Below are 23,548 nucleotides of genomic sequence, written 5' to 3'. Positions count from 1 at the left end.
AACTGTCTTAAAAACTTATCGCCCTTGGGCCGGCTCTTCCCTGGCGACCAACACAAATTACGTAATGGCCACGCCTTTTAGCGCGCGTTATTCCCACCCACTTTTATCGGCGGGCGTGACGAAGATCCGACGAAGCTAAGGGGTCAAATTTCCTCACCCACTCCCTACAAGTTCCCGTATGTATTGTTAGAGTAACGGGTATAATGTACACCTCAATCTATCCAGGTCAACGCCACTACTGCCATCCTCAGTAAGCTACACTACCCTAGTACAGTATTACTGTCTAGTAGCTAACTACGGCCAGGAAAGACGTGGGCGTAGCCACAACACAGCTAGTCGCCACCAATCTTCATTAGAACACTACCTAGTCAACTGCTAAATGCAACATAGAACTAGAAACACATTGACAATCGAGTGCTTCCGAAACAGGATTTGTAGTACCCCAAAATTCGGAAGTAATCGGGAAGGATCACATCTACCCAATTCACCCAACCATGCTGAAGTTATCGTATCACACACCAAATACCACATCTGCTACGCGTGGGATTGCAAATGTTATCGTTCTGGCAACGAGGTTGCGAAGAACACCAAACACTACTCCGTGGCATGGGGAGCGCCATGACAGTTACGCCAGCTATCCCGTATACTTTAATCGATGTCCCGGACAAGTCACCCTTGCGTTAGTGCATTGGCTGCAAAGTCACAATAAAACTGCTTAGACGTTGATTATATTTCACACAATTTATACAGACACTTTATTCGCTAATTCTATCACACACTAACAGCAACCATCTGTGTATTAGCTAGAGGCAACACACATCACTGTCATAACTTCTAGCCTGCCACAGTAGCACTTGCTGCAATTACGAGCATCCTGTGTTCTGTCAGCCATTCTCTGCTACTACGGATGATAAACTGTTTCTCTCTATTTCGACTTCTCTTTATGCTTACACTGCTTCTTGTGGCTAAACCAATGCAGTTTCTGGCATCTTACACTGCAGTAAAAAACCTGGACAAAACCAGTCAATGAGATATACTAGATAAATATAGAAACTAACATTACGTAAACACACCTCTTTACAAGCTGAACATCTTTTCAGGTTTGATTCACTAACTCCACACGTAGCACATTTGTCCACAGGCTCGACCCTAACCAAGTAAAATATAATTCATAAAAGAATTTAAGTTCAATAAACAATAACCAACAAATCATAGTTCTAGGTCTCTCAGATGTTGTCAATCCTCCTCAATTAATTATTTAAATTTCTATTTCCTGTTCTCACATAAACAGCCTCAAAGTACACATTTCCTAGTAGCTTACAAGCCAATTTGCAACTAACTGAAAAAACTACAATTTGTGAAAAGCTTGCACCAAACGAAGAACTTTTTTAGCATTAGCGGATTGCTCTAATTGACATGTACATCTCATCAATATAAACTACTTTTGGAATAACAATACATTAAAATACACTAATTTCAAGCCTCACAGCTAGACAAGCATATACGTCATGAGTTGTTATTGTTTCATCCCTAGTGTTTCACTATGCACTGCAGCTGCAAGTGTTAATTAATATCTTAGAGGAATAACTTCCTAACCTACATATGTTAGAAAGATGAAGGAAACATTTAGTTTATGTTTGGACCATGCATACCGTATTACATGAATCCCATCACACTTAGTCATTCACATGTACTACACAAGGACCTGTAGCTGAGCAAAAGCCTACTCATACTTTACTATAGATAGTGTTCGTATTGCACAGACAGATGTGGCCTGCAATCGCTAATAAAATGTGCTCAAGTCATATTTGAAATTTCATCAACATCCCAACATGGCAGTAAAACATACATCAGTAAGGAAACGTACTTCTTTAATCCTCTCGCAAAAGACATACCTAACGTAGCCATTACTTCCATTTATCAGTAACAATACAAACAACCAATACTGAGTACATGATAGAAAATGTGGACGTCCAGTAATGCATCCACACCTGAAGAGCCACACAAACAGCCACAGCCCTAACACCACAGTAACTTTTGCACTTTGTAATTTAGACCTATACTAGCAGGCAATAATGATAAATTCTTAACAAATCTATTATATACTACGTTTACACTGACAAGAACAATGGTGACTGGCCAGCCTGTTTGGGCATTTCAGCCAAGCATAAATTGTTGAACGAGCCAGCATGTGTTTACACTGCTGGTTTAGGAGCAATCCAGGTAAATGTTTTATTATATCGTGATTTTCACGTGTCTTTACACGTAATACAATATGAACACAAGAGCAATTGGTTTGCACGTGTTCTCGAAAGATGGCAAAATACTACTTTAAATTCTAGTCGAATGTGGCAGACAAAGTAGCTCAAGAAACTGCAGCTGGAGCACAAGAAATTTTGGAAATTTGGAACAATATTGCAATATTTTGAACAAGGTGCAATATTTGGAACCGCCGTCAGTCTAGAAACTGAGCAGCGCTACTGCTCATGATGATGGCTGCTGAGTTTGGATGATTTCGTCTCCTTACAACAAATTTATATACAAACATTCATTGTCATACCACACCATATTTGGCAATACATCAGCTGTGCATGCCTCGTCAACATACAACCGTTCAGTCTAACTTACTCGACACTATTCCATGAGACCAGGCTGTGCCAAACCAGCTCACTCTAATTGATCGAGCTGAGCCAGTCCACTGCAGCCGCTCCCTACTTGGCCCAGTCGCATCTACATTGGCATGTTCCCCAGATAGCATCAAGCTGGTGCGGTATGGCCCACTCAAACATGCCAGTTTAAACGAGGTAGTAAGAACATAGGTGTGTGTGTGAGTATTACATTGTTCATTAAAGACATGTGATATCTTACTCTCGACTGCTGTTAACTGCTTGTTCCAAACAAAACAAAGCTGATGGAGGATCTCCCTACAAAATAAAGAGTGGAATGTTGACTTTCCTTCAGTTGCAACAGTTAGTCGTCTGACCAGTTTCACTTTGCTAATGCCCTTCACCAGACTACTCAGTAGCTGACTGTCTCGATACCTAAAGTCTCGTATGCTAGTGCGAACAAAATCCTCCAGGTTTAGCAGTGCTCCATCAGACTCCCTACCCTTCAGCAACCTAAAAGAATGGTCATACTGTACAACTCAAAAAACAAATGTCATAGCATTTACTGATACAGTACATTGTGTCACAGTAAGTCAAAAATGAAAACCCTTGCAATGCTCCACAGTAGCTGCAACCTAGCATAATCAGTAACATAAACACTATGAACAATTGTGCCATCCTCACACCTCGGTCACAACCATCACTATAAGACAAGGGCTCAAACAGGTATGTTCAATGTATTTATCAATACAATAAATTGATAATACTGTAAAACAACTTTGTTGTACAATATTTTCAATAAGGATATTAATTGACCAAAGAATTAAACAACCAAATTTACATTTCAAGAAGCATCATCAATTTGAGATTTCTTGTCCAAATATGCCATTATAGAATCACGCCAGTCTCTCCCCACCCCTGCCATTCCCTATATGTCACTCTGAAACGGGAAAGACTAGTACAGAACCCCTTCTTCAGGTGCTAATTACTTTAAAGATGTGCCTATGCACAATTACATTGCATACTTCTAACAGACAAGACTTCTTAAACGACTCCCAGGAGCCATTTAGTCGACGCTTGCATCATAATGTCATGCATTTGTTGCAACATTTGCACAAGATCCAACTCCTTCAACCAATATCGATAGCGGCCGTAAGCCACCTGCTGATAATGGCGTAAATCTGTAACAGACTTTTGCAATGGAAAAAGGCAGTCTAGTACAAGTCTCTCCAACTTCAGAGTGACATACTGGGAACAGCAGAGGCGGGGAGAGACTGCATGGCTCGAGTCTAATGACATTCCACTGCAATCACTCATTCATGTAGTTACTGTTTCATAAAACAAAACCACCATACAATTCATAACTCAAAAGCTTACTCTAAATCACTTTCTTATAAATATCTATATTATTTTCATAAAGCATTGCAGCTAACCACTTTATCCAGCCCAATGGACCGCCTTTGTGTGTACTAGCTTGCTGCACCACATGAGTAAGATAGTGCATCTTGAAACACAGTGGCTCGTTGAGTTCTTTTACATTGAGCTCCATAAGCTTTTCCAAGATGTAGACAACTGAAGCATGTTTTGCCAACAATTCTGTGTTTTCATTCAGTAGCAATGACAGCTACAAGCAATACAACAGAATCAATGTAAGCAAAGAAAACTGTAACACATGCCATACTAAAAAATTTTTTACAACAAAATCATGATGTTCCACAACAATAAATGACAAAAACTGCCACCACTTTAACTTGAAGATTGAAATTTGACAAAAACCACCAACATTTGCCACAATAATCATTTGTTGTATTCAGATCACGTCAACTTGATTTGTTGTTTCACGGGCCCGAATGACCTAAAATCTTGCTAACAAAAAATAAAAAATCATGCGGCTTAGGTGATACACACGTATTTCTCAAGCACATGGCTTCTTCCACATGTGTTTAGACAAGTATCACCATCAAACAAGCTGCAAAAGTTTTAGTGTCGCGCAAGTAGTCAAGTGTGAATGAGAAGCTTCATTTGGCGACTTGCTACAGCTGCTACGACTTGTGTCACAGATGTAACAGTTTTTCGAATCCCCAAATTTGCAGGTCCGTTTTACAAGCCGACCGACCGACCCTAACACAGCCTACAGTTGGCCCATGTAACAACAAATCAAGTTGACGTGGCCTCATTACATAAAATCAAACTGTACTTTACTTCATTTACTGATACAAACCACCACAGATATTATAATTTACGGTGTTTCTGCACCAATACTACTGATACTTAAACTTTAAATATAACTGTTCTTAAAAGCCATTCAACATTCCAATCTGTTCAACATTTTAAAACAATTAAACCATGCAATGTAAGTAGTCATTTACAAGTATGCATAGGTCATTCTGTGAGTGTGTGTGTGTGTGTGTGTGTGTGTGTGTGTGTGTGTGTGTGTGCACGTGTGTGTGTGTGCGTGCACGTGTGTGTGTGTGTGTGTGTGTGTGTGTGTGTGTGTGTGTGTGTGTGTGCGTGCACGTGTGTGTGTGCGTGCACGTGTGTGTGTGTGTGTGTGCACGTATGTGTGTGTGTGTGTGTGTGTGTGTGTGTGTGTGTGTGTGTGTGTGTGTGTGTGTGTGTGTGTGTGTGTGTGTGTGTGTGTGTGTGTGTGTGTGTGTGTGTGTGTGTGTGTGTGCATATAACACCAAACACGTCACTACTATCAGTTCAATCATCATTGAGCTCTCCACACACACTAGTTCAACTGTATTGGCCAAATCAGTTTCAACTACACGGTTTTCATAGAGTCACCATTGAAGGATAAGAATTCATGCCCTATCAAGACTGGCATCAGCAAATGTACAAACAATAGGCATGGCCATATAAATGTAAGAAAAAGATGTGTCATAATCTGAGACATTGGCTTGATAGATGCCTGAAAGAAATACTCAGTAAGATGAAACAAAATACTAACACAATCAACCATCTAATTTGTCTGGGTAAGAACAAGCTGGTCACCTGGTGTTCCATAAGTTCTAAACTAAAACCTTCCCAGCACAAACTACCCCCTTTTAAAAGCAATAAAATCTAATTAAAAGTTCATACCTTTTAAATTAAACCTTTGAAACCAATACCATTAGTGCTATTGAAACCAAATTACCAGAATGAGTATGATGTTGGTGTCTGTGGTTGTCAAATATATTATAAATACCAAGCAGACTCAATACATTTCAACCAACAATCTCATTAGTTACACAACTAACATTTCTATGGCATGAGAATCATCATCATCATTATGCAGCCAGTCAACGCGCCTTTGACTGTTTATGGCTTTGGCATATCTTGATAAGCTTACTCCATACTGGTCGGATTTCGCTTGAGTTTTGCCATCTGCTATAATCAATTCCTTTCCAATTCATATTCATTTTACAGTATCTTTGAATGTCATTCTAGGCCTTCCTTGGTTTCTTTTCTCATGCATAGATGCGAGTAAAGGAGTTGCCTGGGGAGTCTGCTGTCGCCCATCCTGTGACGTGTCCCAACCATCATAAGTATCTATCAATGACCATTGCCATCATAGAGGCCAGCATGCCAGAGGATCTCTTCATTTCTGACCTTGTCAAACAGAGTAATATTCATGATTTACCGCAACTGTCTATATAAAATCTTGCCTTTCTCATTCACCATAGAACTGCTCGCAAATCATGAAGTGAAACTAGCTTTAGCAATTGGCTAGTATCACTCTCTCGGTAAACACTAATGCTGTCCAGCAGACAAGGACAGACTAAGAAATGCTGGCATCAGTGTCATACTGCAGCTGCTCTTCGGATGATAGGTTTTATCACTGCCCTTGGGTAAGATGCCACGGGTTACCATCTGAGTGGTCTATCACAGACCTTGTAATAAATATTTCGTTCTGCAAGGATGCCCAGACTCACCCGCCACACCAGAATAATAATAATAATAATAATATATCGAATTGGCTAGTCATTGATCGCCGTATGGACTACACGAAAACATGTACCCCGCTGGGCTCACCTGCCGGGTTGGTGGGCGCCCAGATGGGGGTAAAGACCCCACTTGCTCATTATGGAGGGGCATAGCGACACATAACAATAATAATAATCATGTTTCTCTAGCTTTATCCATGAGACTGACTCGTTTCAGTCGTTGGGGAGTTTCTGTGGTCTGGCGAACGGTCCGTTGATGATGACATTCAGTGCTTTCCTGGTGGTCATTGATATCCACTAAGCGTGCTGTCCCGATGTTCGCGGTCACCGTAATGCCTGCAATCTATATCGAATTGGCTAGTCATTGATCACCGTATGGACTACACCGAAACATGTACCCTGCTGGGCTCACTTGCCGGGTTGGTGGGCGCCCAGATGGGAGTAAAGACCCCATTTGCCCATTATGGAGGGGTATAACGACACAATAATAATAATAATAGCTTAGTGGTTAGTGACAATGGCTACCACTCCATGGTTTGGGGGTTCAAACCCCAGTGACGACTGTAAATTATGAAACTTGTCTGTCTTTCTTTCTCATGTTTCTCTAGCTTTATCCATGAGACTACGACTCGTTTCAGTCGTTGGGGAGTTTCTGTGGTCTGGTGAACGGTCCGTTGACGATGATGTTCAGTGCTTTCCTGGTGGTCATTGATATCCACTAGGCATGCTGTATCGAGTTCGTGGTCACCGTAATGCCTGCAATCTATATCGAATTGGTAGTCATTGATCGCCGTGTGGACTACACAAAAATTTTACTCTGCTGGGCTCACCCGCCGGGTTGGTGGGTGCCCAAATGGGGGTAAAGACCCCACTTGCCCATCATGGAGGGGCATAGCAATACATAATAATAATAGTAACAAATATTTTGTTCTGCAAGGATGCCCAGACTCACCCTCCACACCAGAATAATAATAATAATAATAATAATAATAATAATAATAACAACAATAACAATCAGCGACAATGGCTACCACTCCATGGTTTGGGGGGTTCAAACTCCAGTGACGACAGTAAATTATGAAACTTGTCTGTCTTTGTTTCTCATGTTTCTCTATCTTTATCCATGAGACTATGACTTGTTTCAGTCGTTGGGGAGTTTCTGTGGTCTGGCGAACGGTCCATTGACGATGACATTCAGTGCTTTCCTGATGGTCATTTATATCCACTAGGCGTGCTGTCCCAATGTTCGCAGTCACCGTAATGCCTGCAATCTATATTGAATTGGCTAGTCATTGATCGCCGTATGGACTACACAAAAACGTGTACCCCGCTGGGCTCACCTGCCGGGTTGGTGAGCGCCCAGATGGGGGTAAAGACCCCACTTGCCCATTATGGAGGGGCATAGCGACACATAATAATATATTTTGTTTCATACCACTACAGGTACAGTGCTCTAGGCCAGACAAGATACATACACTAACAAGTAAAAATAGATAGTCATAGAAGAATAAACGTAGAAGAATAAACAAACATAAATTAAGGTTTAATCCAGCTCTTGAAGTCCATGCAGGACAACACCATGATTCTTGTCCTTGTCTCATTGTCCACTGATCGCCACAGATTGACTTGAGTATTCAGAACGAACCCGCTCACTAATTCATTATTAGAACGAACTGCTTTCCATAAGAGAGCTGGCTACCACACAATAGATCTGGAGCTTCTCTGATAGGTTCTCCAAGAGTTTCACGCAAGGATGTTCTGTTTGAAATCCCTAGCCCTCTACGATACCCTCTTCTCCACACTTAATGTAGTAAACCTTTCCCTAGCCCTCTACGATACCCTCTTCTCCACACTTGATGTAGTAAACGTTTGGTACTTCCCATTCCCAAATCCCACAGTTCGCATCCATAGCCCAATACAGGTAACAATACAGAGTACATTATCATTGTTCATACTGTAGAATTACGACCCACACCTTTGACAGCCTCTACAATTGAGTATAATGAAGAGTAGAACTTCCGACACCGCTCTTCCACCGCACCAGTTGTTTCTTTCAGAACAGTCGATAATTTATGACCTAAATGAATGACATCATGTACTTCAGGCAGACGCCCTCCATTGATGAAGAAAGCTGTCTCTTTACAGTAAATGGATCGCCTGTTCCTAAAACTAATTGATTTACTTTTCTGAATACTAATTTCAGGCAGTGGTCTGTTGCAAAACTCTCGCAGATCTCCAATAACCTCTGCAAGCACTCTCTGCTTGTAGACAGAAGCGATAAATCATCCTCGTATGCGATGCCACCACTAAACCTCCCATTAATTCGAACACCTACTCCCGATTGTTCCAATCCGGTAATAAGGTCATCAACATAGACATTAAATAGAGCAGAAGAGAGTACACTGCCTTGGTGAACTCCATTAGATGTTTTGAAAGATGCTGATTTTGACGAGTTCCATTTCACATATAGGTCTTGTTCTTTATACCAGTTCCTCAAGAATATTACGATAAAAGTAAGGGTATGCTGTTCCATCAGTTTCATAGACAATAGAGCATGATTAACTCTATCATATGCTTTCGATAAGTCAAGAAAGCAGCCAAATACAATTTCGTTTCCATTTTCAAGAAAATAATTGATAGACTCCTGTACAACAAATGTAGACATATCACAGCCATGACCAGCCTTAAAACCGAATTGTTGCTTGTTTGTATGCCAAATTCTCTGATATTTTGCCATGATAATTTTCTCTAATAGTTTTCCCAGCACTGACGATACCGCTATGCCTCTATAATTGTGTGGATTATTTCTATCTCCAGCTTGATCTTTCAGGATGGGGATTATTGCAGTTTCTCTAAAGTTTCTCGGAATACAGCCATGCTTGACCAATCCTGTGAACAAGCCAACAATATGTCTATAGAGATTCAGGGAGCCATTCTTGATATGTTCTGCCTGAATACCATCCAAATCTGAGGCCTTATTGTTCTTCAGTTGCAAAGAAGCCTTCCTAAATTCTTCTGCATTGATAACAAAGTGCCACCACGAGGTTCTTTTTCTCATATCTTCTTTTCTATCATTCTATCAAGCTGGTTGTTCAATACATCACAAAATGTTTGATCTTGAATATTTCCTAATTTTTGGTACTCTTTCCAATAATTGCTAATGTCGCTGTCCGTTCTTGCCATCCGTATCTGAACACCATTGCATGATGGTCGCCCTTGTTTCTTAATTCTTTTCCAAAAATCGTTCTTGTCTGCTGAACAAAGTTTTCCAAGAGGATCTCACTCTCTCTCTCTTTTCACTTTCCGGCTGTCCCTCATTTCATCAAAGAGTGTACCAGATCAACATTTTCCACTTTGCTTCCATTTCCAGTATGCTTCACTGGCTTCCTGTTGTCTTAGTCAAATATCGTTATCCCATCCATTGAGCCAAACTCGTCTGTATTTCTTCTTTAGAATACTATTTTGCCCTGCAGTACGTAGTGCATGGATAATACTTTCGCAATATGGTTCCAAGAGTGGTTTGTGACAACACCGGTCTGTAATTCAGTGAGGCTGTCGGTTTAGTCGTCGACGGCCCTGACCCATGCCACATTTGTACCAGTTTTCTTGGTTACCCCAAGAAAACCGATAGCAAGCGAGCCAGCACTTGACTTTACATTAAAGCACTTCTAACGAAAAGCCTAAACCATGGCTACAAAGAGCAGAAGTCAATGTCATGTCTCTCTTAAATTATGCAACTCGCTATTTTGCAGCAAGCTTCACTGTAGACTGTGCACATTAAAGAATAATTGTCGTTTTACTATATTCCATTGTCATTGCAAGCGCTAATACTTACATAAACAGGATTCAAGTTGATTGTGGTAACAAATTTGTGAGCAGCGGATAGGAGATGACTGGGCAGCTTTGGTTCCTTGTCTAATCCTGCAACACAAACAAAACATAAAACAACCACCCCTCGGGTACTTCCATATAAACATTCTGCTATCCATCAATTTCCAATCACATTCACATTAAAATTGATTACATCAAGTGAGTTAGACACTAACCTGTAGTACCTAATGACATAGTGTCTATGACATCAAGACAGCTTTAAGGCATACTTTAATACTAGACTCGATAAAGCCAAACTTTGGTAAACCACAGCTACACTGAAATGCACCAAAAAGTGGTAATACAGTATGGTATCTGTCCAAATGAAAGCCCTGAAACTTGAAATAAATGGTGGAATGCAATAAGCATGTTTGTGTACAAATAAAGACTCAAGGCTTGTATTTAGACAATGGCATACGATATGATACAAAGATATTGACTGCATGCTAGAGAGTTGCAAGTTGCTTCACATGTCAATTACATATACTACTGGTATCTGTTCACGCAATTGTCCTTCTACCTAACAATTACAGCAAGTCATCTGCAGCAAAGCCTTCAAAGTACGATTCTTCCAAATTGTTAGATCATTTTCCTCCTGTCCTATGACATCTGCCAGCATCAGACCAGATGTTTCTGCTGATCATGATTTGTCATTGTTAAGGTACAGATGATGCTTGACTTGCTTCGTAGTGCTTTCGTTCTTCACTCAGGTCATTAGAGCATCTTCCACGCCATAAACATTGGTAGTGATTGATGCACACTTGAAAGAATATATGACAGTTTCAAATGAGTGTTTGAGTAGGTGTACCTCAGCTGCAGGCTGAAACACATCCCACCTGTATGCAGGAAGCTGAAGACAGGGTGGATCTTCTATTCAGTCTGGGTCTTTATTACCGTACTGATGCGATTAATACCCCAGGACTTGAGTAAAGTCCCATCCCCACCTTTGGTCCAGGTCCTAAGATTTTCACACCTTTTTGTCAAGCCCTTCAGGAGCATTATCAAGATGACCTTCTCGGATTTCGTTGACAAATTACCCGGTTGAGTGAGACACATGACAGGTGGTTAATTGACACACACTAACTGAATGAAATCTTAAATTGAAGGTGCTACCTATTTCAAAAGCAACTCCTAACTCAGAATGAACAGAAATAGCACTACACTACGTCTACATCTAATTCTGGATTTCTAAAATCTTTCCCCACTCTTAAAAAACCTAATTTTGCTTCTGCAGGTGATTCGTCTGAGTAAGTGGCCATGTTCGGGTTTGCGCTAACCAATCATAACACCTTGCTATGCTACCATGCGCAAGGTGTGTTCTCACATGTTGAGCTTGCCCAATTGTCTCTAGCTAGTTAGTCATAATAGACTGTGTAAACTATAGCAAACAGCAACTGATTGTATCATGTATTCGAGTGATGCTACTCAATTTCTGCACAAAAATTAAAATGTCTTCGAACCGTTTTCCGTCTTGGAGTGCCTTCTCAAGATGTAGGGACAACATACGCATGATAGAACAGCAACAGCTGCCTGAATTGGCGGATGCAATGTCTTTCACTACAGAATTCCGCCAGTCGTGCTGTGAATTCGATTTGCTCAAGAAAAACTGCCAGACCAACACAAAGTACAGCAATCTTCTTTGATTCATTACAGGCACTATGAATAAACTGGAATGTTTTGGTAAGCAGTAACCCCAGCTAAACCCCGCTCTAACTCTACTTTAAGCAGGGCTACAATAACCCTGCTCTAAGCCCACATTCCTGTCATAAATCAACCTGATGCATTGTAATTGGTTATGCTAAGCAATAGCAAACCCAGTTCTAAACCAGACTGTCTGTTCCCCATAAGTGTGAACTTTGAAAATCATCAATATCTCTACTGTTTTTATGGACTTATAGCGAACAGACAGTAGTGTGAACACGGCCAGTGTTAGTCTTCATAATTAAGTAAACATCAACATCTGAAACGTCTATTATCCCTTAAGTAGTAATGAATGACTAAACTCTTAGAAAAGTTCTTGTCACACTTGCTGTACCTAATCTTATTCTTCTATCTATACATTATAAGGACGTTGTGTGTGTGTTTGTGTGTGTGTGTGTGTGTGTGTGTGTGTGTGTGTGTGTGTGTGTGTTTGTGTGTGTTCGAAGTAAACACTTTAACAGATCTGCAGAAAGAGGTGATCAAACTGTCGTTCGTCTGCTCTTCTATCCTAGCTCAGTCTGCACCCATTCGTGGATCGCAGTCTCCTCTCGGAGAATCAACCCCACATGAAATCTTGCGACGTGGCCGTGGTGTGACTTCAAATTTTAACACATTTGATCCCCATGCGATGAGAGACCGTCAATTTCCCGCCGATTGAAACTATCTGTCTCATGTCTGGGTTTCGCTCTAACGGCGGATCAAGTGTATTCTCTACTACCAGACGAAAGTAAGTCACGAATGAGACATCTGCTATTGTGACAGTGGCAATCAAAGTCATCTGGCTGTCTTCTTACCATAATCATATATCAACCAAAAACTTGAAGGCACTCATGTATACAGGACCTACACGTACCTATGCCACACTACATTCGCACAATTTTTCCCCTGTAAATGGTAAGCAGCTAGGCTCTCAAACCAGCGTTGTGCGATAATGAAAATAATTGGTATTGCCGATTATTGCCGATTACTTGAAGTCAGTATCACGATTTATCGATTAATCGGTAAGTCTGACCTCGTATTTCATTAATGCTCATTTACACACACCTTCACAATTTTACACAACAGCACAGCTCCATTCGAGATCATAGTAACACAGTGAAGACTCTATCAGGCAATAGTTACATAACTACTGCAAGTTTTCTGCAAGGAAACACAACATCGATGCATTATGGGGATCCAGGTTCGCTCGTTTTGAGCTGATAATGTTCCCAGCTGTTGAAAAGAGCCTTTCTGCAGGAGTACTTGTGGCTGGTATACAGAGTAGTCTTTGGGCAATTTTGGAAATGGCAGGAAACCGAGAACTGTTTTGCTCCCACCACTTCAAAGCATTCTCATCAATGTTCAAGCATGGCTCATCAAGATACTTCTGCAAGACGTTTTCTGCTTTGTCCCTGGAGGTCACTTGTTTCGCTTGACTCAGATTGGTAAACATGTCACCAAGAAGCTGGCCTAATTCACTCTTGTGCTTTTTTGGCAGTGGAAGCTGGTCTTCATTCTTTTCTTCAGAAGCTGCTGGTTCTGTGTCTGAATTTAGAGACTCATAGTGGTCGATTGCCTCCTCCAAAACAAATGTGTGAAGCTTTTTCCGATTGTCCTCACTCATGAAAGGCAGGCTCTTGAATCTTGGGTCAAGAAAGCATGCACAGTCAAGCAGGTTTGAAATTGAAAGTGATTGGTATCGAGAACCAAGGTTGCTGACCATATCCCTCTTCATGTTCTTGATTACGGAGGAGTCAGTTTCCTGTAGTTGCAGCACATTCTCAGTGAGGTGATGAAGGAGTGGTCTAATTATTGATATAGTGACATACTGTTCTCCTTGAACTTGAATGGTCACATCTCTAAATGGCTTCAGGACATTTACCAACTGCTCCAGCAGGGTGAAGTCTTCTTCCTTGGGCAACAGGTCTAATCGTTTTAGCTCTACCAGTGTTGCACACACAGGACCTTGTTGTTCTATGATCCTTTGAACCATATCATAGGTGGAATTCCATCGTGTCTCCACATCCTTCACCAGCTTATGCACTGGAGACTCCAACGCTGCTTGTTTCTTGGTTAGGAGGTTCGCAGCAACTGTGGATTTCCGAAAGAATTTGACCAGCCTGGAACATCTGGCAAGGGCCACCTGTATCTGTTGCTGTTTCAGCCCTGCTTTCACACATAGATTGATAGTGTGACCAAAACAACCTAAGCACTTCCATTTCAAAATATCTGCTACTGCTTTTTGTATGTTGGCTGCGTTGTCTACTGTGGCACCAGAAAGTTTTGTAGAATCAAGTTCCCATTGCTTCAGAATATCCTCCAGACTAGCAGCCAGGTTCTCAGCTGTGTGCTTGTCAGGTAGCTCCACATTCTCCAGGACGAGGTGCTGAAGCTGCCAGTCATTACTAATGGTGTGAAAGGTGACACCGATAAAAGAGTTGTTGGCACAACTGGTCCAACAATCTGTTGTTATGGCGTACCATTCTGCCAAAGATACCACGGTTGCAACTGATTCCTTGACTTTCACATAGAGAGCGGGAAGCACTCTTTGGGTGAATGTTTTTCGGCTCGGAATTTCATAGCGAGGTTCAAGAACCTTGAACATACTTCGAAATCCGAGGCACTCTACGGCACTAACCGGCTGCATGTCTTTAGCAATGAAGTAGGCAACGGCGTCAGTGATCACAGAGGCTCTCTTACTGGATGTTGGTAGCTTTGCTGCGAGTTGGAATGGACTGACGAATGCAGCTTTCTCTCCTACAGTAGATGACATCGAGACGGCCTGATCCTCTTGCGCACGTTTCTCCTTCTGCTTCGCGGGATTTGAGTCTCTTGAGAGACTTGTTTTCATAAACACTAGCGGGTGACGAGATTTCATGTGAGCGGCCAGGTTGGTGGTGTTACCACAGTACTTCAGAACGGCGCCGCATTTGTTGATGGTGCATACAACCTATAGACAGAGCGAAGCCAAAACTGCAATGGCGAAGAGTACCGCCAGACATGCTGCAAGATCTATTACGTGTTTCGGATCCTCAATCTTCCCGTTTTCACCACGGAAGCCAAAGTACCGCCAAACTTCGGAAGAGCACTGCCTAGGAGGCAGGAGACCCGCTTCTTTCAAGTAATTTCTGTCTGGTACTTCCCTTACACTCATTTGAAGTCAAGACTAACAGACACTGCACTGAGCAAACGACCTACACGTGACGACTGAATGCGCATGCCCGATTAATCGATAGGGAGTTCCCCGGCCATCGATGCCTTATCGATGCGTCACAAGCAATCGATAAATCGAATAATCGATTTAATCGCACAACGCTGTCTCAAACATGATTTTGCTGCTTAGTACAATATACAGTAGTGTCAAGCGTGTGAATGTTTATTCAATTAACCTGATTGTCATGTCATTATACGCGTATAGTAATGCCCACCTTTTGCAATAAATTTGTTACTTCGACACTTCCATCCATATTCACGATCAGCTGGTCTGTATCTACACAAGCTTTGTGCGTGTGTGTGTGTGTGTGTGTGTGTGTGTGTGTGTGTGTGTGTGTGCATGCGTGCATGTGTGTGCATGTGTGTGTGCATGCGTGCGTGTGCGTGTGCATGTGTGTGTGTGTGTGTGTGTGTGTGTGTGTGTGTGTGTGTGTGTGTGTGTGTGTGTGTGTGTGTGTGTGTGTGTGTGTGTGTGTGTGTGTGTGTGTGTGTGTGTTTCTCTCTGTCTCACTCTCTCTGATGTTTTTCGGCCCATACCTGAATTGTATACTAGAATTTGTAATAATTATCTTAATCAAATTTTTCCTGGGCAAAGAACAGGCTAATTAGCTAGTAGGTTTATATATAGTCTTATATAACAAGTCATAAATTAAGACCAATTAACCTGAACAGCATCTGCTACTCAGAACAATTAGTGTTGAGGCTAAACGCATACCTAAACGTTTTTAGTGTCAAATTAAGTACATTAAGAGTAATAATTACCTGACAACAATTTACATGACACTTTTGTTTAGTCTACTCTAGGCCTCTCTATGCATGCCCAGTAAAACTACCAAGCAAACCAAATATAACAGCCAAACAAGCACATGGTTAAAGAAGCACTTCACCGATTGACGCACGCGCAGTAAACAGTAACGTACGTTAAAGACTTGGGCTGTGGACCAAACTCTTGCTGTGTTGCATGGCACATTGTTTTGGCCTTGCTTTCCAAGGCCAACTACGAGAGCACACAAGAGACGGGTCTAGACACTTCAGGCGACTCTAACAGTGAAAGAGAACAAGTTACAGCTCATAAGCAACTCAGTCGTTCGTACCTTGTACACTCCACATGATCGTCTTGAGCAACTTGCAATCGCTCGGTCTTTTGCGCTTTCCTCCATGTTTCTTTCTACGAATGGAGGCCATAATACAGTTTAAAATGGGCTTGAGTGATGCGAAATACACAAGGAAACATCCATCACGGCACATATTCACGTGACACAAAGTGCCTTCATTCTACAGCCGAACCATCGCCTTATGTGTGCTTTACGCCATCGGTTGAAGGTGAGTCAGTGATGCAATAGCACAATTACTTTCGCCTAAGCAAATATCAAAGTTTACACGAAGCAGTAAAACGAAACCTTCATGTAATGGATGTTATTTGAAGAAACTGTCTTGTACAATTTTTGCGTTATCATAATGCTCAGCTATTAAGTTTGCTCTGAGATACCGCCAAACTTCCCAACTTGAAAAAAGACCAGAAACGATTAGCTAAGGCGTGTGCGTCAATCGTTGAAGTGCTCCTTTAAACCGATACATGTAGACCCCAACTCAACCACAGCACAAAAATAAAAAATCATACATCACAAGTATCATAACTTTTAGCATACCTTGAATAACTGTAAACTGTTCCAATTTTGACTGAGGAATAAAATTGCAAATAACTGTTACACATTTCTGATATCCTAAAATCACAATTGAAAATTAAATCAATCAAACCAGACAAGTCACTCATCAAAATACCAACAAATCCAGCTAGTTGGCATGCAGTCTTTCCAATATCATTTTTCTTACGAGGACTGGCACCAAATTCAAGAAGAAGACGTGTTACTTCAACAGAGCCTACAGACAAACACAACAAACGTATGAATTACCGTCATATTTGACAGGATCAAAGCAAGTCTGCATATATCTCTGACACCAAACGGGAACTAAATATATGACAAGTTTTGGTATAAACTAAAACATAAAAAGAAACTAGGAAGGCATACAAAACTTGGAAACAACAACAGCACATTCTTCACTGCAAATTGAAATACCGATACTATACTAATGACATCGATTAAGTTACAAAAATTGCCTTACATTTTATCATCATATCTAATATCTAGTTGATGAATGACAATCTATATATAAAGGAGAAGTGTGTGTGTGTGCGTGTGAGTGTGTGTGTGTGTGTGTGTGTGTGTGTGTGTGTGTGTGTGTGTGTGTGTGTGTCTGTCTGTCTGTCTGTCTGTCTGTGTGTGTGTGTGTGTGTGTGTGTGTGTGTGTGTGTGTGTGTGTGTGTGTGTGTGTGTGTGTGTGTGTGTGTGTGTGTGTGTGTGTGTGTGTGTGTGTGTGTGTGTGTGTGTGTGTGTGTGTGTGTGTCGTATCTTGGGCATCTCCAACAGGCAACAATGGTCTGAGCACATCACAATGGCAGAAGTGAGGAGGTAGGGAGATGAGGAGACTGCATCTGAGAAAGTGAAGAAGAAAAGGTTAGAATGGTTGAGACACCTAGCAAGAATGCCAGACCACAGAATGTCAAAATCAACCTTATTTGGTTGGTTGCCCCAGCCCCGCCCCAGATGTGGTCCAAAGAAGAGATGGAGAGATATGATGAGAAGAGACTTTAAAGACATTGAAATATCAGAGAAGAAATGGTATGATAAGGCTGTGAGGTTGAGAGCGGGCTGGAGTACATTGTGTCGTGATGGTTTGGAACGTTGGAGCGAGAGAATGGGAGCACATGCTCCGGTGGCAGACAGGGATGTGATGTGTGAGGTGTGCTCCAGGACCTTTAGAAGACAAAGTGATAAGGCGAGACACAAGTGTATGGAAGAAAGAAGGAAACCTATAAGGGAACAACAGGGTGCAATCCAATGTTCAAATTGTTTCAAATGGTTCCGAAGTAAAGGAGGTTTGACAGTTCACAGATGTTAGAATTCTAGTAATCACAATGTTCCATCATTGGACTTGTTGCCTCTTGGAGGTAAGCTTGACCGTTTACGGTAGCTTTTTAGCAGGACAGGACAGGACAGGTGTGTGTGTGTGTGTGTGTGTGTGTGTGTGTGCATGTGTCTGGATGTGTGTGTGTGTGTGTGTGTGTGTGTGTGTGTGCATGTGTGTGCATGTGTCTGGATGTGTGTGTGTGTGTGTGTGTGTGTGTGTGTGTGTGTGTGTGTGTGTGTGTGTGTGTGTGTGTGTGTCAATGTCGACGGTGCTTCAAATCCAAGCCAGGATTCCAACAGCATAACTGTCATCTTGGCAAACGCTGTTCAGAAAAAGACAGCAGTCAACTTCCACTGTCTTGCACATAGGAAGACGTTTCCGGTGGCTCAAGGACATACGGAGACATAAGTGCAGACAGTAACTACCTCGTCTTTCAGCTCTCCCCATATCTGAGGCGGCGTAGCCACACACTGGCAGCTGTAGTCAAGTCAGATGTGTTTGTGTGTGTGTGTGTGTGTGTGTGTGTGTGTGTGTGTGTGTGTGTGTGTGTGTGTCGCATGTAAATCAGAGTCTCCAAGTAAGGCGAGTCTGATCTCCACCGAAATTGGCTCAAGCACGCCAAATCCATATATCTCGAAAAGTAGATTGCCATTGTCCTCCAGACTTATCTCGAGATGACACAATTTCCTGCGGATGGAACACGCCTAGAACCCGTCTCTGCTCTTGCGCGAATATCTCCATAAAGGCCAATCGGATCTCCACCGAATATAAACTGCCCATTCCCAACATCGGACGTTATGTTTCGTTTATCGTGGGCAACATCGGAAAAAGGAAGATAGATTTGCATATTCTGGGTCTTGAAAACAACGCCCACAGTCGTTTGCCCATCTCTACGCCCGCTGGAGAGCTGCCAACTATGAAAACATGCACAGTGTCTGATCAGACTAACTCTGTTTGGCCCAGCAATAAAATTGATCAAAGTGCTACTGTTTTCCTCTTACAAGAAGCGATAATGCAAGTGCAAACAATACACACAAATTCAAATGCAGACACAAACAAAACACAATTTTCATACAATTAGACATTAACCACAAATTCTCTCACAGCAAGTACATTACCATAATTATGCTCAGCATAAAAATTCAGCACTATTGCCTACATGCCCTACATTTCTCTGTAACCAAGTTGTGAATGCACGCTTGAATCAGTGATCTCCCCAGACATCTCAATCTCAACGTCTTGGTCAAAATTTATGAAGACACGCCCATTTCCACCATCCCTTGGCTGACACCACCACACTTTGACTAACATTCCCCATCCTTACTATTCATGGTCTTAAGCAAGTGGGTGACCAGAGTGTTGGGTTTTATGTTGGCATTGACTTTGTTCTATGTACTGGGTAATGAACACTTGTTCTTGCTGTTGTTGCTACCGTACCAATCATAACTAAAAAATTTACCACAATATACTGTAACTACAAACATCGGAAAACTTTATCCTCTTGCAGTTACTCGCATGCACATCCTGCGTGTGTACGCATACACCTGTACTGTGACTACAAGTTCTCGTAGCTCTTTGAAAAGACTTGCAGACAGACAATGACGTATTATCCAGAAGATGGAGCATGATTACACACATTTTAGACCAAACACAAGCACCTTATTTTGCTCCAGCACTGTATTATAACAACACCTGTAAGACCACGCCCAAATGTACCCCTGTGTGGCCACGGCCACACTACAACACCCTTGAAATATCCTAGGAAGAACACTACTTGAATGAATGTAACTGAATGTACTCTTTCAACATAATTTCATAAACTATTTTCTATTACAATTACATAGCCAACATCATAAATTAGTTATATAACAAATACACTAGCCATGTCATACCTGACAGCACAGCAAACATGAGAGGAGTGTACTACCAACAACACAATTATCAACCACCATTTGTTACAAAGTCAACAACACTTGGTACCTCGTGGACATGAAACGTTTCATTTACTTCGGCCCCATTTTCCAACAAATACCTGCACATCTCTAAGCGACCCTTAAACGCTGCGTGCATTAGTGCAGTCATTCCATCCTAAAAATAATCAAAAATTTAATTAATTCGTGTAGCAGTATTTATCCTTGAGATGTGACTGGCCAATATCAGTGTTCTAGCCAGGATTCTTTGCCAACCATCAATATGACGTCATTAAATAACATGACGTCAATTAATGACATCATCAAATGTATGATGTTGACATATTTGGTAATGGCATCATAAAATTGCTTTATCTGTTCCTTAGTTATACTAGAGTCAGATGCATGTATATTAGTAGTAGTAGTATGAAACAAAATATGATAGACGTAACCTACAACTTTAAAAAAGCAGTTAGCTAACTGTGTCAGAAGACGTACTCTATATAAAGTCTTGAAGTTACTGCATGATTGGTAGTCTAGACTATATTCAATATAAGTAATTGCCACTCAGACCTTGTTGAATAAACGCCATTGAACATACCCTGGTTAAACATACCCCAGACAGACAGACAGACAGATAACACAGTAGATTATTACAATGACAAGTTGTTATGACAAGGAATTATGAGCTGACCTAACAGTGTAAGGGTGTACAGAACATGGGATTGTAAATACACAGTAATTAGTAGAACACCTGCTGCAACCATAGTCTCACTAGCACTTCTTGTGTAAAATTTCAACAGGAATTCACCTCAAACACCTACAAGGAGACCATGCACTCCACATGATTACCAGATGTCTAACATGAGAATATGTATGGTTTTGTAGTCACATTGGGACCATCAAGACCACTAATGTCTTTAGATCCATGATCTCACACTATGCATGCTAAGCCTTTCTAATTCTGTTCCCAACTGTCAATAAAATGCTGTTTTCCCCACTCCAAACGTCCCTTCCCTCTCCCAACCGTCGAAATGACGGTAGTGACTGTACTGGCGAGAACACTGCAATATCATTCATATCATACCATAGACCAGGGTTGTGTCCATGGTGGTCAGAGGGATTGGGCCCAACCGTCACTCGACAACACCGACCATCATTCCAATGTTCCAACCACCACCATATATATTAACTAGAGTTTTACTTGCTCCAAGCTAATGAGGATTGAAAGGTCAGTTTGTTGAAAGGTGAGCACTTTGTTCACACTGTGACACAGCAGCAGACCCACCCTGCTATAGATACAATCTATAATACCATCTATTGCTTAGGGCACTAAGGTGGGGTAAGATCCAAGACAGCAGTGTGCATGTCAGCGATGAGCAAGGCAATATCATAGGCTTCCTGTGACAGAGGGAGTCAAAGTTGTCTTCAGAAATTTTTGCCAGACAGAAGGACTGGCTGTTTGAAACCTGTAGCTGATGCATGGATGACAGCATCTAACCATGCCATAGTATAAATGGGAGACTGGAGCTTCCATACTTGCTCTTTCAGATCATGGGCCATCAACAGTCCCATACATTCTGTTTGGCATGTTGTTGTCTGTTTTGCTCTACTCCATTCCCGGATTCGTCATCCCAGATATCTAGATCATGTGAACACTCTAATGCAGTGTACACTCAAGCACTACTCAAAAGTCCTGGACAGAACACTGGTAGACAAAAAAATAGGTGACAGTTACAATTTGGCAATTAATAAGTAAATCACCAAAATTAAAGTTTGTCAATATTTTTCAACTTGGCCTGCATCTGTCTCAACAGGTGTGATATAGTTGCCTCAAAAGCCAGATTTAGGAAATGAAAAAACATACTGTCACATACACTGACAAAACTCGTATATATTGAAATTTTGCCAAATGTTATCATTGACAAAATTTCCCGGTCTACAGTATCCTATTGCTCCTAATGTTTTCAAGACTAATTCTTTCCAAGACTCCAAAAATAATTTAGAATTCCTTTATGAATCCTAATTTTTTGAGGTCTTGATGTTCAATATTAGTCATTTTTCAATTTAATTATTTGTTTATTTATTCTTTCAAACTGATTCAATTCTCGACCATGTTTGATGATGCTTCATGCGCACGCACAAGAACCAAAAGCCCAGACAACCGATAATTTTCAAGACCAAGAATGGTTTCTCTGTTATCCTATTTTGCAAAGGCAAAATTTTCAAAAAGGTTATTACTCAAAAAACATTAGAACCAGTAGGCTATCCAATTGTCTCCAGAAATAGAACATAACTAATGCAATCACGCTGCACTAAAAACAGAATTAGTGTGCCTATACTCTTGTATCACTCCATCATCCATCAAGCATTCATCCCCAACTTTGGCCCAGCCTCTTAACATTTTTGCACCTAAGTTCCACTTAATTGGTGATAATTGCAACCAAGATGAAAAAATTTAAAACATACTAAAATTAAACATTGAGTTCTTGATCATGGCCAAGAAAATTTGCCATCATTGAGCACCATCGTCAACTGGCTCAGTACTGTAGTGTCAAGGATGGCAGACGGACGTATTGGTCTAGACGACATGAACAGCTATCAGAGATGACATAATCATGAAGTCATTTCTATGTTGTGGTATTTCAAATGGGGTGTACAACTCACAAACGACGAGCTCCTTGACCACTTTCCTTTTGAGCAAAAGTAAACTGAAACAAGAAGCTGCAGACTTGTTGTTTACTGACTGTGACTCTGGTGCAGAATTAAAAGCTTTAGTGAATCTGAGATGACAGAGGATTAGTAGCTATACCGGTAAGAGCTGTCTGTATTTATCGACATTTCACAACGGTCGATGCCCGCACTTATCAATCTGTGTGATGTCACCCTACCTAAAATCTTACTAAGTATGGTACTTCCATTGGCCTGCTCTAACTGCCATCAAGCCCCTACTCATGCGCACTGCACAGCTATTCACTGCACAGCTATTTCTACCTCCTATACAATTGAGATTAAACGTGTAAAGCAGAAGCTAACGAATCACAAACATGAAACCACACAAATGCGCATGCTCTGTTCCATGTCCACAGTACTGTAGACCTACCACGGCCAAAACAATGCGATGTAGCTACTTAATTAAGTCACAGCGCAGCACCGCACCTTGTCAGCTGAATTGACAGAAGCTGTACTCTCCGTTTCTATCAAACTTTTTATCGCTTCCACGTCTCCTACAATCCAAACATTGCAAAATTACATTTCATAATACTTGGAATCTCCATTACTTGCATCGTGCTTACCCAAGCTAGACAATTCAACTATCCTCTGACTGACATCGTCAGATGACATTTTACCGTGGTCTCCCGTATGTTTA

General features: G+C 41.3%; 2 protein-coding genes across 2 annotated transcripts; both read right to left on the bottom strand.

Moving 5' to 3' along the window:
• Nucleotides 1–712: 712 nt before the first annotated feature.
• Nucleotides 713–23,534, bottom strand: LOC134187527 (ankyrin repeat and MYND domain-containing protein 2-like). The gene is made up of 12 exons (XM_062655664.1): nucleotides 23,475–23,534; nucleotides 23,338–23,405; nucleotides 20,249–20,356; nucleotides 20,161–20,191; nucleotides 17,081–17,179; nucleotides 16,948–17,022; nucleotides 10,371–10,456; nucleotides 4,040–4,230; nucleotides 2,984–3,119; nucleotides 2,869–2,924; nucleotides 1,074–1,149; nucleotides 713–1,009 (listed from the first exon to the last, which is right to left on the bottom strand). Exons 1-12 carry the CDS (start codon nucleotides 23,521–23,523, stop codon nucleotides 926–928), a joined length of 1,059 nt encoding a protein of 352 aa, XP_062511648.1. The 5' UTR covers nucleotides 23,524–23,534; the 3' UTR covers nucleotides 713–925.
• On the bottom strand, nucleotides 13,024–15,385 carry LOC134187526 (E3 SUMO-protein ligase ZBED1-like). Its single transcript, XM_062655663.1, has 2 exons — nucleotides 15,105–15,385; nucleotides 13,024–15,035 (listed from the first exon to the last, which is right to left on the bottom strand). Exons 1-2 carry the CDS (start codon nucleotides 15,237–15,239, stop codon nucleotides 13,233–13,235), a joined length of 1,938 nt encoding a protein of 645 aa, XP_062511647.1. The 5' UTR covers nucleotides 15,240–15,385; the 3' UTR covers nucleotides 13,024–13,232.
• Nucleotides 23,535–23,548: the final 14 nt, after the last annotated feature.

This window comes from Corticium candelabrum, chromosome 12 (genome assembly GCF_963422355.1).
Source record: "Corticium candelabrum chromosome 12, ooCorCand1.1, whole genome shotgun sequence".
Lineage (NCBI taxonomy): Eukaryota > Metazoa > Porifera > Homoscleromorpha > Homosclerophorida > Plakinidae > Corticium > Corticium candelabrum.
The sequence above is the reverse complement of the archived record's forward strand: the minus strand, read 5'-3'. Positions and strand labels throughout refer to the sequence as shown.

Coding starts and splice junctions, on each gene's coding strand:
- LOC134187526 (XM_062655663.1), bottom strand. CDS start 15,239: ATGAGTGTAAGGGAAGTACCAGACAGAAATTACTTGAAAGAAGCGGGT. Junction 15,036..15,104: donor AGATTGAGGATCCGAAACAC/GTAATAGATCTT, acceptor CTCTGTCTATAG/GTTGTATGCACCATCAACAA.
- LOC134187527 (XM_062655664.1), bottom strand. CDS start 23,523: ATGTCATCTGACGATGTCAGTCAGAGGATAGTTGAATTGTCTAGCTTG. Junction 17,180..20,160: donor CATGTTTGCTGTGCTGTCAG/GTATGACATGGC, acceptor GTTTGTCTGTAG/GCTCTGTTGAAGTAACACGT. Junction 10,457..16,947: donor ACAGTTTACAGTTATTCAAG/GTATGCTAAAAG, acceptor TTTGTGTTGCAG/GATTAGACAAGGAACCAAAG.